Source organism: Gadus chalcogrammus, chromosome 7, assembly GCF_026213295.1.
Source record: "Gadus chalcogrammus isolate NIFS_2021 chromosome 7, NIFS_Gcha_1.0, whole genome shotgun sequence".
Taxonomy (NCBI): domain Eukaryota; kingdom Metazoa; phylum Chordata; class Actinopteri; order Gadiformes; family Gadidae; genus Gadus; species Gadus chalcogrammus.
Genome location: NC_079418.1, coordinates 6,371,300 through 6,385,415, shown reverse-complemented (window position 1 = coordinate 6,385,415; position 14,116 = coordinate 6,371,300). Strand labels below are relative to the sequence as shown.

General features: G+C 43.1%; 1 protein-coding gene across 3 annotated transcripts in view; it reads left to right on the top strand.

The window, feature by feature from the left end:
• The window catches only part of sts (steroid sulfatase (microsomal), isozyme S), a 50,092-nt gene that overhangs the window by 20,761 nt on the left and 15,215 nt on the right, over window positions 1-14,116 (top strand). For 2 of the 3 annotated variants that reach the window (XM_056595467.1, XM_056595468.1), the window contains exons 3-4: window positions 4,971-5,092; window positions 9,967-10,089. The exons of the other annotated variant lie outside the window; for it this stretch is intronic. In XM_056595467.1, the coding sequence (XP_056451442.1) occupies window positions 4,971-5,092; window positions 9,967-10,089 (245 nt within the window). The remainder of the gene's footprint in view (window positions 1-4,970; window positions 5,093-9,966; window positions 10,090-14,116) is intronic. 3 annotated transcript variants of the gene reach the window in all.

The window sequence follows — 14,116 nt, the reverse complement described above, 5'->3', positions numbered from 1 at the left end:
TAACGCACGCATTAGAGGTCATGACAACTTTTAAAATAATAATCATATATATGTGAGTGAGGGAGGGATGGAGTGAGTGAGTTTCAAGTTTCAAGTTTATTTATTCATACATACATACATACATACGTGCATGCATGCATGAATGGGTCCCCCAAAATAAGCTATTGAAAGCTTTTGGGCGGGGGCCCAAGGTTAATGAAAGCAATATCAATCAATTTAGCGATGCACAATGTGGTACCATGCAAGAAAACATAAATAGTGCAGACAATCAAGCATACAAATACATACAATCAATCATACAGTACATTTAACTTAACAGTGCCGACAAAACAAACATACAAATACATACAATCAATCATACAGTAATAATCCCAGTACATCCATCATATTGTTAGGGTACATTATAAATAGGTAGCCAGTAAATATGCTTTTAGTTTTTTTTTAAAAGCGGACAGAAAGCACAGCTTCTTTAGATCCTCATCAAGTCTGTTCCAGATCTGTGGCCCCTTGCAGGCAACACTCATACCCGTACAATGTAAACGCCGTTGTTTAACCGTTATCAGGTGTTTGTTCCTGGTTCGGTGTTGGTTCTGGGGGTGGCAGATAGGGAGCAGGCCGGTCAGTCTGGGGTTTAGGCCATTTATGACTTCAAACATTAGACAAGCATTATGGAAGAGATTGAATTCAGTGAGTCTTAGAAGACCATGGCAATGGAAAAGCGGGCGAGTTGGAGTATTTACTGCAGCCCAGGACATAGCACGTATGACTTTCTTTTGTAGACTCTCAAGTTTTAAAAGGTAACTGGGAAAGGTATTGGACCATATGGCATTACAGTAATTCAGATGCGGTTCAAAAAGGGTTTTGTACATAGTGAGTAAAGCAGATAATGGTAGAGAATGTCTGAGTTTGTAGAAAAGACCAACATATTTTGATAATTTCTTTGTCAGATGATCAATGTGATATTTGAAGTTGACAAATTCATCAATGTGGACCCCCAGGAATCTTGTGGAGCTTACCCTTATGATCTCCTGATTGTCGATATTGATATGTACCAGTTCAGTATTGATTTTCTTTCTGTTTGAGCAAAATAACATATAATTAGTTTTATTAACATTGAGTGAAAGTTTGTTACATTTAAACCAGGCATCCACTTTGATTAACCCTGTGTTTATAGTGTCTTGGAGAGTGAGTAGGTTTCTGTGTGAGGTGAAGAGATTTGTATCGTCAGCAAAAATTACTTTATGAAAGATATTGGTGGAATTTACAAAATCATTGATGTAAAGGATAAATAAGAGTGGCCCCAAAATTGACCCCTGGGGGACCCCATAGTTTATGTGCTTGCAGGGTGAGCTACAGTTATTTGCAAAAACATACTGTTGACGGTCATAGAGATAGCTTTTGAACCAATCAAGAGCGAGGCCTCTGATACCATAGTGGTGTAGTTTGTTCAGTAGTATCTTAAAATCAATAGTATCAAAGGCCTTTGATAGATCAAGGAAAATACCTATTCCAAATTTACCTTCATCAATACAGTCATTGATTTTTTCAACAAGGTCAAGTATAGCCATACAGGTGGTGCTCTTTTTCCTGAAGCCAAACTGAATTTTTCAAGATAGCCATTCAGTCTGTTATATACAACCTTTTCAAATACTTTAGAGAGAGTTGGTAATAGTGATATGGGGCGATAATTGCTCATGATGTTCTTGTCTCCTGATTTAAAAATTGGTATGACCTTTGCAATTTTAGCCATTTTTGGCACGACCCCTGTTGTAAGAGAGAGGTTAATGCAATGAGCGAGCAGCTCCAAGATCACATCGACAATAGTTTTCAGATTTTTACTACTAATACCATCAATACCAGCTGTATTTGAGGTCTTTAAGCCCATAATTATCTCGAAAAGTTCAGCACTGTCTGTTGGCTTCAAGAAAAAGGAGTGTAAGTAATTGCCAGTTAAGTATTGTTGAAAATGTACCCCCTGGGGTTGTCTGATGGTGGCAGCGAGATTTTCCCCAATAGAAACAAAGTAGTTGTTAAAATTTGTAGGGAGGTCTTCTTCGATGTCTCCAGTGACTGGAAGAACAATAGGTTGACAACCCTTGTTTAGGACTCCACTTAAGACTTTCCACATCCTCTTGCAGTCACCCCGTGATGAATTGAAAAGTTCAGTGTAATACTTACTCTTACTCTTTCTAATTATGTGAGTGAGCTTGTTTCTATAAGTAGGGTATTTCTTTTTAGTTTCAGTACTTGGATTTGTGAGGTAGCACTTATAAAGTTTATTCTTATGTTTGATGGATTTTACAATTCCCTTAGTTATCCAGGGATTTTGGGCAGTGGTCCGGCATTTGACCGATTTCACAGGGATAGAAACCTCGATGGAGTCATTGATTGTATTTTATCAAATTGTCATATGCAGCGTCAGGAGTGGTACAGTTGTAAATGGTCTCCCATGGCTTGGTTAGCAGGTTAGCATTTAACAGCTGTAATGTTATCTCATTTATAATTTTACATTTTTTAGTTTTAGGGTGTGGGATCGAGTACATTTTGGCTGAGCCATAAAAGAATGCTATGGGAAAGTGGTCAGTGATGTCAGACCGTACCACTCCTGTCACTAACCTGGTGTTCCGAATGTTGGTAATGAAGTTATCGATGATGGAGCTGGAGGTCTGTGTGACTCTGGTGAATGTGTTGATAGTGGGGAAGAAGGAAGAGGAGTGCATAGTATTAATGAAATCATGTTTTGCTGCATCATTCTTGGATATGTCTAGATTGAAGTCACCAAGAATGATACAGTCTTTGTTTGACTTGTTCAGTTTGTGTAACAAGTCTTCCAGTTTACCTCTAAATCTGGTGGACGATAGATTACACCAACAATTAGGTTTTTATCCTTAGTGTTAATTTCAATAAATAAAGATTCAGAGTGATCATCATCAATATCAAAATCACAAACTTTTACAAAAATACTATTTTTTACATAAAGGCAAACACCTCCACCTCTTCTATTGGGTCTGTTCTTAAGATGTAGGGTATACCCGTCAAGGTTAAATAAGTCTACACATGAGTAATCATTGAGCCAAGATTCACTGCATCCAATAATATCGAAGCTACAACCTGTGGTGGTGAGTAATGAAGTTAAATCATCATAGTGTTTACTAAGGCTTCTGATATTAAGATGCAGCAGAGAGTAGTTATGCTGATCATAGACAGGTTTTAATTGCTCTGTGTTATAGACATTACATGTGACATTGCTACCAATATCAGTACATTGCTGTGTATCTCCATCATTATTGAAGTCAACAAAACCCATATTTCATAATAGTTGGATTTTCAAGTAGGTGTACTGGGAAAACACTCATCCATACAACCATACACACACAAAAGCACCAGGCATACATACTCATACACATACAGATAATTAAACAAAAAAGGCACCGGGTGTGTTCGCTCACACACACATATACGCAGAAGTAAACCAGTACCATGTCTTGCGAGATGATTTTGCATCGCTGTCACTTCCGTTTACCCATATCATATGTCGGCCAGAGAGTTTGGATTTGAAGAACATAAACAGATAGATCTCATCCCTCTCCCCCACCTACCCATCCTCCATCTGCAATTAAAGGACGTTGTACTAAATGAAAAGAATAAGCAAAAAGGAAAAAAGAAGAACGTCAGATCCCCCGTTATGAGGGGGGCATATCCGTTTTAGTCCTGTCTGCAGGTCTAATCATTTACGAAATTTGCGGGTAGGCCGAGTCCATGAAAGCGAAAGCAAACAGATAAATAACAGTTAGTCATGTTTGTGGGACGCTATGAGATTTTTCGCTTCAGTCACTGAGGAAACGTTTTTCCTTCCTCCCGATTTCGGGCAGTGGATGGTGAGCCTGGCTGGGAAAAGTAAGGCTGGTTTAAGATTCAGCTTGTACAGCTCTGACATGACCTCACGATACTCCCTCCGTAATTCCACGACCTCTGGGGGATAGTCCTCGAAGATGAGTATGGAATGGTTTTGGAACTTTAGCTGTCCTCTCTTCAGTCGGGCCTCGCGGATGATCCTGTCTTTATGTTGGAATTTAAGAAGCCGTATTATGACTGGCCTCGGTCGCTGGTGAGGAGCTGGTTTAGGAGCCAGGGATCTGTGGGCCCTTTCACATTCCGGCGGTGAGCCCAGGACATCACCGAAGACTTCCCCAAGCATGTTAGAGAAAAAGGCGGTGGGTTGAGTGCCTTCAATGGTTTCAGGTAAGCCAATAACTCTTATATTGTTTCGTCGGCTACGTGACTCGAGGTCAAGTACCTTGGCGGCTAACTTAGCGTTGCTTGTTGTTAGTGTGCTGGTTTTTTCTTCTAACACTGACAGGCGTCTGTCCTGGTCATTTACACTTGTCTCGAGAGCCGTGAGTTTGAACGAGTTGGCAGTCACTGTTGTTGAGATCCCATCAAGTTTTCCCTCGAGAGCAGTGAGGGCTTTATTGAAGTCATCAGAGATTCCTTGTCTATGGGAGGCAAGCTTTGTCTCCAGCAAGCTGGAAAAAGACGCCAGGGTCAGGGCTTCATCGGTTTCCGTATTTTGCGCGGCTTTGGCTTTGGCTTTACTCATCGTTCTGCGAGGTGAAAAAAAGCTAGAGTAGCCTGTTTGGATATTTTTCGGATAGTTTTTTAGGAAAAGTTTGGTCGGGGTTGATGAGTCTTTAGAAGATCAGGTAGACATACTCCTGTGGGAAACGAAGCGCGGCATGCCGGCGTGCTATCACATCGTCATCACGTCACAACGTGACTCACGTGAATGAGTTAGTGAGTTAGTGAGTGTTTTGTGAGTGTAAGTGCCCAAGTGAGTGTGTGAGTGAGAGACCAAATGAGTGAGTGAGCAAGGAAGAGATTGAGTGAGGGAGTGAGGGAGAGAGTGAGTGACCACCACCCCTGAACCTGGGCGGTGCCTCCCCCTCCCTCCCACTCCCTCCTCCCCCCAGCACCCCTCACATAGACCGTCTGGCCCAGATGGGGGTGAGGCTCACCCAGCACCTGGCCGCCGCCCCGCTCTGCACCCCCAGCCGGGCCGCCTTCCTGACCGGGAGGTACCCCGTGCGCTCCGGTGAGTCCTCCACCTGACAGGGCACCACCAGCACCAACGTGTAACGCCACCACCATGACCCACCACCACCACCACCACCCCCACCATGACCCACTAACACCACCACCACCACCACCATAACCAACTAACACAACCACCACCACCATGACCCACTAACACCACCACCACCATGAACCACTAACACCACCACCACCACCACCACCACCACCACCACCAGCACCACCACCACCACCACCACCACCACCACCAGCACCACCACCACCACCACCACCATGACCCACTAACACCCTCACCACCATGAACCACTAACACCACCACCACCACCCTCACCACCATGAACCACTAACACCACCACAACCACCACCACCACCATGACCCACTAACACCACCACTCCCAGATAGCAAAACTGGATTGAATCAACGTTGAGATATGGTCAGGCTGAAGGTTGTGATCAACATTGAGGTCAGACATTGAAATATACATTGAAAGTGCTCGCTATGATCAACATTGAAATAACGTTGAATTTTCAATCAATTCTGACAATGAATCAACCTTGATTCAATCATGATATGATCAACATTGAAAGAATGTAGAATTGAACAACATTGATTCAACTATATATATGCATTGCATTATACATTGAAACAATGTTATTATTAAAGGGCCATTTCAACACTTTTCAACCTTGCTTTGTATGTTTTCAATATGCCTCATTAAAAACCCCATTAGATTGGCTATTTCCATTCTTTTTAAGAAACCAAGGTTGAGAACAGCTGCTTTATTGAATGCTCTATGAACAAAAAAAACAACAACAAAACAGACCATTATTCAAAGTTATTTAATAAATATTCAAAAGCAATTATAAACAAACATCTTAACATTTTAAGGAATTATGAACATTAACCCTATAATTAACCCTATAATTAGAACATTACAGTAACATTTGTCCTTAATAGTCCTTAATCTTTGGCTTTTCTTGGTACCCCGCCACTCCTCTCCGGTGCATAATGCAGTCACTTCTGCAGGGCACCCCTGTACTGCAATTCTGTCAACTTGCGGTCAAATTGACGAGCAGCCGCTGCAACAAAAAGAAAAAAAGAATCTTCATATAGTAAAACAATGGCACAGTTTATGTCTACTCTGTGTCTCAGAGGAGGGCACTGAAATGATGTCACTGATAGGCCGGAGATGCAGAGCGAGTAGACAGAAGTGGTATATTTAGGTATTGAGTGATTTATTTATTTTTAATTATGGCAGAGTTGGCCCTCCATATTTATCAGGCTTCCTCCATGGTGAGGAAAATGCATCCATTCTTATTTACTTCAGAAGAAGTTTAAAATACTTATGAATTAAATAAATATTAAATATTAAATAAATTCAACATTCATCATCAAAAATGCCAAATCCGTAGTATTTTCATTTGCAGACTCACCAAACATGCAGTCCTGCATTAACGTGTCCTTGAAGGCCCTCTTCGGTCCCTTTCCCGCCCAGTTGAAAATACATGCTACACTGTTTGCCATGGTAGCGGATAGCATTCGCCGGATCATATTTTCGGCATTGGTCCCTCCGACTAATGCCAAGCGGGTAATCTTAACAGATTAGAGAGAAAATGGTTAGTTTGCTAAAGTGTACAATGTGCCATGTCAAATGGACAGCGAGAGAAGCGTCGTAGCGGTCTCCTTTTGCCTCCTTCAGCTGATGAAAAGGTACGCGCAGTAATATGAAGGGAGGGAAAATAGTGCCGGATGAGGTCAGACTTTTTTACGGCCAACAATTCGTGATGCAAATGTATTACTCTTTTGAATGCATATTATTTTTTGAAGCAAAACTACTTTCTGCATTCACATACAGACAGCAATAAGAAAATAAGGTAAATAAGCACTATCAAAGTTGTTATGAATGAGCACCATATAGCAACTAAGGATGCCGATTGATTGGCCATCGAATGGCAGCATTTGAGATTGGTTGGCATGTCTGGTGTTAAAAAATATATCTATAAAAAAATTGTTAGTTAACTCACCTGTATAGCCCTGGGGGTGGTGATGGTGATTGCCAGGAAAGTCTAAAAGAAGACAATCAAATTATATCCTTGCAAGATAGGGAGACACTGAATAAACAGACTCTAGACACAATAAGAGTGGCTGAGGGCATCACATAGCCATGGAGCCTATTTGTCTACTTACCATCATTACAGAGATCTATTGACTCTAGCTCTGCCAAGAAGTTTCCACTAAAGTCTAAAATGAGAGAACACAAAACATAAACTATGATTGCTATAACACATTTAAAATCTGTCCGACCTGAGTTAGTTATGTGAAGTGGTTCACTTACCATTATTAGGCTGGTCAAATGACTGAACATCCTCAGAATAGTTTCCTCCAGAGGCTAAAAGAAGGGAATAGAGCTGTAACTTTTCAACACATATCACATGACTGATATGTTTGCATGTATTGCCAGAGGAACTAAATTAAAGCTCATATGCCATTGTAATAAGCAATGACAAACCACTGCTTGCATCTGGGGTTGGTAGAGAGGGGTACTGGTTGGATACTGGCAGCACTGTATTAACAAATAAGTTGAATTATACATGGCAAAAGTAGTTGTAGTGTCATAACTGACAGTGTCACCACTGTACCTGGAAAGTGAATAGCAGGTGGCTTGGCAAATTTTCTCTTAACACTGCTGGTTTCTGGCTCCTCATCTGACTCCGCATACACAGTATTTGTTCTTAAAATATATATCAAACATTCCCAGCAATTGAAAGAATTTTAAATATAATTACATTAAATGAGCAAGCCTTGAGAAAGACTGTTCTCGGGTCAGGAGCCCATCGCCCGTTTCTGTGAAATGAGGCGGATTGACATACAAGTACACATAGACATGACACAGGACAGATATCCAATCCAACACTCAAAGCTGAGTGCCAAGCAGTTTCAAGTCTTTGTTATGACTCGTCCGGAGATCGAACCCTGACTTTATAATCTCTGGGTTGACACTCACCACAAGGCAGCGGCGTCTAGGTGTAGGCTAATTTACCCAGCACATTTGGTTGAGGAATTCAACTGTACCTTGTTCTTCTTTTCCGATGTACATCTGCTTCCACCTCTGATTCCAAATCAGTGGTCGGACATCCAGTAGTGACATACTTTTCTTCATGTTGCTTGGCCTTTTCAAATGAGTCTGTAAAATAACAGGCAGAAAATACAGTGCCAAGTATGATAAACAACGTAATATAAACAGGGTTTTGCAAATGGCCCTGAAGAAGCCATTTTAGCTAGAGAGAGGTGGTGGTGCTATATTAAATTACTTGTATATTGCTTGCAGTGAATCCTCCAAGTCCAAGTGAGGACCTCTTGTAAGTTACTGCAACCCAGAAAAGGCAGCGGCGTCAGCCACGCCTTCCCACGTCCGTTGACTGACGGTGCAGTGGGCATGTAGCGTTACGCCTCGTGCCCACTGCACCGTCAGTCAACGGACGTGGGAAGGCGTGGCTGACGGATGGGGGAGTAGTCTTTGCAGATGCATCCGTCAGCCAATCAAATCGGTTTGCCGGGTTCTTCCCGCTTCTTCCTGCTTGTTGCGAGGCAAGATGACCCGCTTTCCAGTAACGTCAGAGCCCGAGTCGCGTCACAGTGCTTACATTTGCATACGCGATCTGATTGGATGACGGAACCGTCGCTGCCGAAAAAGTTGAAAATTGTTCAACTTTCTGACGGTGGCGAACGCTCCAACTGAACGGACGGATCCACAATGCATTGCGCGTCCGTCCCCATTCAAAGTCAATGGGCAACGGTCAACTGACGGAGGTAGTGGGCACGGGGCGTTAGGCATCTAGTTATTAATATATATATCTATGGTTGTCGCCGTCGGAAAACGAGAAACGGCGATTTATTAAAAAAAGGTGGCGAAGAAGATAGAGGAAGCCGGTGTCGTGTCAATATAAGAAGTGTATCATCATCAAGATGCATTCAGTACACACTACGCTCTCGTATGTGTGTGCGTGAGAATGGCAGCGTGTGTTGACTTCAGCGAGTGAGCGGACAAGCGAGGAGAGCGAGCGATTGCGCATGTCAGTTTAGTGAACGAACGAGTCCGGTTGTGTGTACTGTTAAGTCAGTGGAACTACGAATAAAGTACCCAGCCCGTCAATAATCGTGGCCGCTTCATTCCGACCTATAAGCAGACCCACTGCCGGTCAAAGTGAAGGGTGTTACCCCGAGAGAACATCGGCCCTGGAGGGAACGTCTCTCCTGTGCCCCTGACTATTCAGCTATTAAAAACGCCAGTAATACTTTTATATTCACAGATAAATAAAATAGTGGACATAACGTTAGCTCGCATGCCACACAGACTCATATGATGGTATCTGAACGGATAATATATTACAGTAGGACTTACCAGTTAACCATTATTAGCGAGCATGCTAGCGATTGATAATGCTATCAAGCTACAATCTCCGGACTTCGGTTTACATGGAACGGCAATAATACACCAAGTTAACATTTAGTCATACGATGACAGGTGAATATATATATATATATATATATATATATATATATATATATATATATATATTATATAATATCTGAATGGGATAATGAATTATATTCCATAAGGACTTAGCAGTTTGTCTCACACAGAAGGACGAACTGACGTTCTCTGCAAACTTGCCGCCAACAAAAGCCTAAATTCCCGCCACAAAAGTCCCATGAGCCCCCAGTCACCTAACACCACCACCATGACCCACTAACACCACCATGGCCCACTAACACCACCACCATCATTACCCACCACCACCACCCCCCCCTAACTTGTTGACTGGTGACCAGAGGGGGAGTTGTCATGCCCATCTGTGTGTTACTGGGGGCAGGTATGGTCGGACTGGGCAGAGTGGGAGCCTACATCTTCTCCGCCTCCTCCGGAGGTCTTCCCAGCAACGAGGTGACCTTCGCCAAACTGGCCCAAGGTCAGGGCTACAACACAGCTCTGATAGGTGGGTACCGCCCCCCCGGATCCGTCCCTCACTCAGTCACCCGGTCAGTTGGTCGGTCACTCACTCCCCCACTCACTTGGTCAGTTGGTCGGTCGCTCACTCGGTCACTCACTCACCCACTCACTCGGTCACACTCACTCGGTCACACTCGCTCACTCACTCACTCACTCACTCACTCACTCACTCACTCACTCACTCACTCACTCACTTGGTCACTCACTCACTCACTGAGTTACTCCCTCACTCATGTGGTAGAAAATAACAGAATTCTATCACTTCAACTAACTAAGAGAGCATGAGGAATCGAGGAGTCCGGATCGAGTATGACAAGAGACTTTATTGTTACCCGCGAACAAGCAACAATGAAGCCGATCGGGTCACCCGATCACGGTCTTTTTATTCTCTCAAACAAAGCTGTTTTCCAAATGGTATGACCTGCCTCAGCATGCACATAAGAACTCCTTTTATGGTAAGGACGGTCAGCCATACATTCCTTTAAGTATGTGGTCATCATCCGCAGTTAATCTAAACATTAGGTGGACGTCAGTACGCCTTGGCCCCAGACTCTCTGGCGCCGTGTGAGGCTCTCCTATAATTTATTTTTTATTTTTTCAATTCAATTTTATTTGTATAGCCCTTAATCACCATTACAGTCTCAAAGGGCTTAACAGGCCAAATATTTGTGACACCCCCCTTTACCCATGCCCCCACATGGGCAAGAAAAAACTCCCTTGAAATCAGCAAGGAAGAAATCTTGAGAAGAAACGCATAGTAGGGGATCCCTTCTTCCAGGGATGGTCAGGAGTGCAATGGGTGCCACAATTGACATACAGGTAAATGCATGCACATCATATTAAAATGGTGATGGGGTTCTGGCCGGTTATCCATGAGGAGAGTTCAGGCATCCAGTCCAGTACCCGCAACACGCTAGAACAGACAGAATAGTGAATTAAAACGGAGAAGTACATAGTGGGAATGTATGATGTAAGAAGAAAAGCACAAGCAAACAGAGTGGTCTTCACTTCGCATCTGTCGTTTTCACACTCCAAATGCAAGATTGTAGAGGTGCGTTTTAAGCTTTCCTTTGAATAGCTCCACAGAGTCAGCTTCCCTGATCGCTAATGGCAGCCTATTCCATAGGAAGGGGGCTCGATAGGCAAACGGTCTCTGTCCAGCCGATTTCTTTTTAACCTTCGGCAATGAAAGAAGGCCGGCTCCCGAAGACTGGAGGGACCGAGAAGGACTATAAGGAATGATCAGGTCCTTCAGGTAGGATGGAGATAATCCATGCAAGGCTTTATAGGTTAGCAGTAGCACCTTAAAGTCTGATCTGAAAGTTATTGGTAGCCAGTAGAGCTGGGACGACTAGTCGACATAGTCGACGTAATCTAATTCAAAAATTCTTTGACATGAATAATTTGCGTCGCCCCCCCCCACTCTCACTCCAGTCGTGGCGGTAAATATGCACCAGAACGCTAGTCGCCAATCGTTTAAATTCATAACAATGGCGGCGGCAAGCAGTAGCTGGAGCACAGAGGCTGGTGGTATAAAACTCGGCCAAAAGCCGAGCTCCGGGGGTTTGTTTACCAGCGTTGCTATGGTGACCGGTCTTGCGTGTTCCAACGGTTTATTAGGTATCTAATAAGCTGTTTAATCACTTCATTCACTGCCTCTTCCGTGGTCATTACAATATTATGAATAGACTTTGTCGGGTTCGGATTTTATACTCTTGGGAAAAGAGAACTTTTGTCATGTTATGTAGTTCTAGTCTAGCTGTTGACTGTCGAAATTCCACGATCTAGCAACCAGTTCTAAGTAGTAAGAGAACTTTTGTCATGTTATGTAGTTCTAGTCTAGCTGTTGACTGTGGAAATTCCACGATCTATCAACAAGTTCTAAATAGTAAACACACACTACAAGTTGACAATTTAAATTACATAAATCGTTTTCGAAGTTGGGTCTCTGAGGTGGCAGTGCATTCTTTTTCAGTTTGCACAATGAGAGAGGGAGGAAGGAGTAGAACAGTATTTTTATATTTGGTATATTCCTCCTGATTGACTTATTTTGTTAATTTGTTAGATACTACATATGGCATCAAAATGCACTATTTTGCAGTTTGCACAATTTAAGTGCCGTGTTTGCTCAATGTTATTGCACAAAAAATAAATGTTGATATTTTAACAATAAATGTTTTGATATCCATTCTGTGTGAAAAGTTACATTGATGAAGTAATGTGAAATAATTGGTAACTGAAAAAATTATCGTTCGATTAATCGTAAAATTAGTCGTTAGATCAGTCGACTAATCGAAAAAATAATCGCTAGAATAATCGTTTGAAAAATAATCGTTTGGGACAGCTCTAGTAGCCAGTGCAGAGAGGCGAGAGTAGGTGTGATATGATCAAACTTTCTCGTTCTGGTCAGCAGTCTAGCTGCCGCATTGTGTACAAGCTGTAGACTTTTTGTGGTAGAGTTCGGTAATCCCGAGAACAGTGCATTGCAATAGTTCAGTCTTGATGAAACAAATGCATGAATCAGTGTCTCTGCATCCGCTGCAGATAACATTGGTCTGATTCTTGCAATGTTTTTCAGATGGAAAAAGGCAATTCTAGTTATACTTCTTATATGTTGGTCAAAGCATAATTGAGGGTCAAACAGGACACCAAGATTTTTGACGGACGCACTCTGTGGAATGGCGAGGCCATCCAACCACAGAGAGACATCCTCTAACTCTTCCCGGTCCCGCTTCGAGCCGATAATTATCAGCTCTGTCTTCCCAGTGTTAAGCTGTAGGAAGTTTTGTGACATCCAGCCCTTCACAGCAGCCAGACAGGACTCAACCCTTTGAATCTGGGCCGAGTCCCCGGAATCTACAGGAATGTAGAGCTGGGTGTCATCCGCGTAGCAATGGAAACTAATTCCGAAGCTGCGGATAACGTCGCCCAGGGGAAGCATATAGATTGCAAAAAGTAATGGACCAAGGACCGACCCTTGTGGTACGCCAAAGCGTAATTTACAGTGCTTTGATTCTGAACCTTCATGAAGCACAAATTGGGTTCTATCTGTGAGGTACGATTCAAGCCAACCAAGAGCCGTACCCCCGAAACCAACATAGTGCTCAAGACGGTGAAGAAGAGTGCTGTGGTCGATCGTGTTGAATGCAGCGCTCAGGTCCAGCAGCACAAGCATTGAGCTTGTATTTTTATCCAAAGCAAGAAGTATGTCATTTACAACTCTTGTAATAGCAGTTTCAGTTGAGTGGAAATTCCTGAACCCCGACTGGAAAGGTTTGAAGAGATTGTTCCTTGTCAGATAATCAATGATTTGCTTTGCTACAATCCTTTCCTGTACCTTGGACAGGAAGGGCAGATTCGATATAGGCCGATAGTTCCTGACTAATTCAGGATCTAGGCCAGGCTTTTTGAGTAGCGGTTTTATCACCGCAGCCTTGAAATTGGAGGGAACAATTCCTTGAAAACGAGAGATTCATAAGCGAGAGGATTGCAGGCCCCACCGTGGGAAGAAGTTCCTTAAGAACCCTGGAAGGGAGAGGATCCAACATACAAGTTGTTGGCTTTGATGCCTTTATCACCCTTTCAAGTTCCACCAAAGGAATTGCCTTGAACTCCAGAAGAGTTGCGTCAGAGTTCCCCATCCTACTTGGCAGGACCCCATCCTGCCCCACAGGATGTGTAGGACAAGCCGCGCGGCAAGCATCAATTTCCTCTCTAATTGATTGAATCGTATTCTCAAAGAAATCCATGAATTCACCTGCCACGATCGAGGAGCCTACGGTCTGAGTCTGTTTCTGAGTGAGACCCCTCACCGTGTCAAAAATAAACTTGGGATTGTTTCTATTCAAGTTGATGATACTGGAAAAGTAGGCGTTCCTGGCAATAGTCAGCGCACCCTTATAGGTGAGCAGACTGTTATGCCATGCATGATGAAAGACCTCAAGTTTAGTCGAGCGCCATTTGCATTCAAGGATCCTGCAGCTTCGCTTCAGAGTGCGCGTTTCTGCATTAAA